Genomic DNA, 2303 nt, shown 5'->3' with positions numbered 1-2303 from the left:
AGTACGAATTTGGGTAGAATTGTACGGGAAGCAACAATAGTCTCCCAAAATTTCATCACATTTTTTATAATACCATCAACACATGTAGTTGACCATGTGCATCATTTCTTCTCATGCTGAAATATCTCTTTAAGATTCTTTATGTTTCAGATAACCTCAATTACCGTTCAGTATTCGCGCTGGGCCAAGTGACCATTCGAATTCCCGCTCCTCCTCTGCTGACCTTAGCTGAGCTTATCGGCTTCATACCGTGGATCGTACCAGCGACTTTGACAATATTAATGTTGACAACACGGAGAGCTGTATATATCTACGCCTGTGTACATACCACATTTCCGCTACATCGTTATTGGTATACCCTTAGGTCGTGTTATTGATAACATCATTCGTCAATGAGGGGCTCTTCAAGCGGCTATTCGGGCAGGCTCGGCCGCCTCAGAGTGCCTGTGAAGGCCCAGGCATGCCTAGCGGTCATTGCATCACCTCAGGAGTGTTATGTAAGACGTTTATGCAACTTTACCAGCTGCAATTTTTTCATACCAAAATTTTGATGCGTTTCTCGGAAGTAGGAAGGTGGCGAGCTTTCCTCCCAAAAAATCGACGAAATTTTCCACATTTTCAGAAAGTGAGTAATAGACTTTCCTTATTTTAGGTACATGGTTTTTCTTAGAGTCTACCGCCCTGTTCCTCAGCAGTGGAGGAGCGAGCACATCTGGAAACGCTGAAGAGATGCTTATCTGGATACTTATAATACTCGTCGTTTTTGGTCCTGTAAGTAGAGGCAAATGGTTCATCAATGCTGATTGACGATTCTGAGTTTCTGTGGTTTACGACACCTTGGTTTGTTGGTAGTGTATAGAATTTGTTCGGAATGTGTTCGGAAATCTGACCGATTACATTTAGACCCGTTAGTTCGCTGAATATGACGAACTGTTGTTCGTATTGACTAGGTTTATCAAGTACTGTGATAAATTATCACAGTTAGGAAAAGTATATATATCTTTCCCAACTCGATAACTCATTAACCGCGGTGTTAGCCGTGGGAAAAATGAAATTTTTAATAGAATTTTTTAATTGCTCTATCTCAATAATAAGCGTCTGTTTGACCCACTGAATAGGTTAATAACTTCGTACAAACTCAGGGCTTCTAGATTTCCACAACCAACAGTGAGAGCGCCTAAATTTGAAGGTCGACCCAAAAGCCTCTACTCTCACGTTCTTCCTGAACGCACTGTAGTTGACAAGTTGCACGCATACACATGTGCGTTACTGCGAAGCTACAGTCTCCATCATAGACTACCACAGCACGAAAGTAACCCTTTTTTACAATATTAACAGCGCGTAAAGAATATGGTAATTAACGCTACGTTGGTAGGTTCCCTGGGCAAGATGGTATACGTGGGACCACACCGTCGAGCAGGTCCTGGTCGGCTCACTATGTGGACTCTTCCTTGGTTGTTTAGCGTTCGCCTTTCGTATTGAATATCTTCCCAATATGGAGTTTGTATGGATGCCAACGACAGTTGTTACCACCGCTACTCCTATTATTACAGTATAATCAACAACTTTCCATACCGTAACTTGTTGGGTTCTCAGAAAGTATCAACTCCCTATGACCAACTCAAACGCTTTTGTGATAATAAAAGATAACATTTATCATGACGAAGTGTCGATCGGTAACACCAGCGCTTCCACAGAGACACAACTATATCCTTTCTCGTGTTATATGCTGTAATCAGGCTAATGGCTTAAGGGCACAATTTGTGCCGCACAAATAACTTCAAGAGTGCAAGGATAACCATTCTCAGTTACACTAGATATATGAGCAGCAATGCTAAGATCACAATGGTGCACACAGAGGGATTCAGCTACAGAGACATAATGCTCGACTACTGCCTGATTACAGCATATAACACCCGCCAAAAAAGTTTGAGCCGGGAAAACAATTATGCCCGTCTACTATGCAGGTTACACGCTGTGTTGGAATAGGCGTTCGCTTTCCTCAATTGAGTTTGGTAGTTTACATACGAAATCGAGAAGTATTCAGAAACCAACGGAAAATTCCTAAAATTTTCATATCACCAACACGTAGTTGAATGTCCACATTTTCCCATGTGAAAGGTCCCCCGCATGAGGGGTATCAATCACACAGTTTGTAAATCATACGTGTGGATTCAAACTCCACCGCCAAGTCGGCGGCGCCGACAACACGGCTTAGTTATATTAGCCCATTGGCTCACAAGAGATCATTTAGTCTATTGAATTGGCTCGTATATCCACATCATTTTGTATCCTACATAAAG

The 2303-nt window shown here is 42.1% G+C and overlaps 2 protein-coding genes across 2 annotated transcripts; both read left to right on the top strand.

The window, feature by feature from the left end:
• Positions 1-364: 364 nt before the first annotated feature.
• Pmar_PMAR007014 (hypothetical protein) lies at positions 365-565 on the top strand (the record flags this gene model as incomplete). Its single annotated transcript, XM_002781571.1, has 1 exon — positions 365-565. A coding segment is annotated over one exon (201 nt), but the record flags the coding sequence as incomplete, so codon positions are not given.
• Positions 566-652: 87 nt separating this feature from the next.
• Positions 653-1439, top strand: Pmar_PMAR007013 (hypothetical protein; the record flags this gene model as incomplete). Its single annotated transcript, XM_002781570.1, has 2 exons — positions 653-771; positions 1376-1439. Coding segments are annotated over 2 exons (183 nt in total), but the record flags the coding sequence as incomplete, so codon positions are not given.
• Positions 1440-2303: the final 864 nt, after the last annotated feature.

This window comes from Perkinsus marinus (assembly GCF_000006405.1).
Source record: "Perkinsus marinus ATCC 50983 genomic scaffold scf_1104296941796, whole genome shotgun sequence".
Lineage (NCBI taxonomy): Eukaryota > Perkinsozoa > Perkinsida > Perkinsidae > Perkinsus > Perkinsus marinus.
The sequence above is the reverse complement of the archived record's forward strand: the minus strand, read 5'-3'. Positions and strand labels throughout refer to the sequence as shown.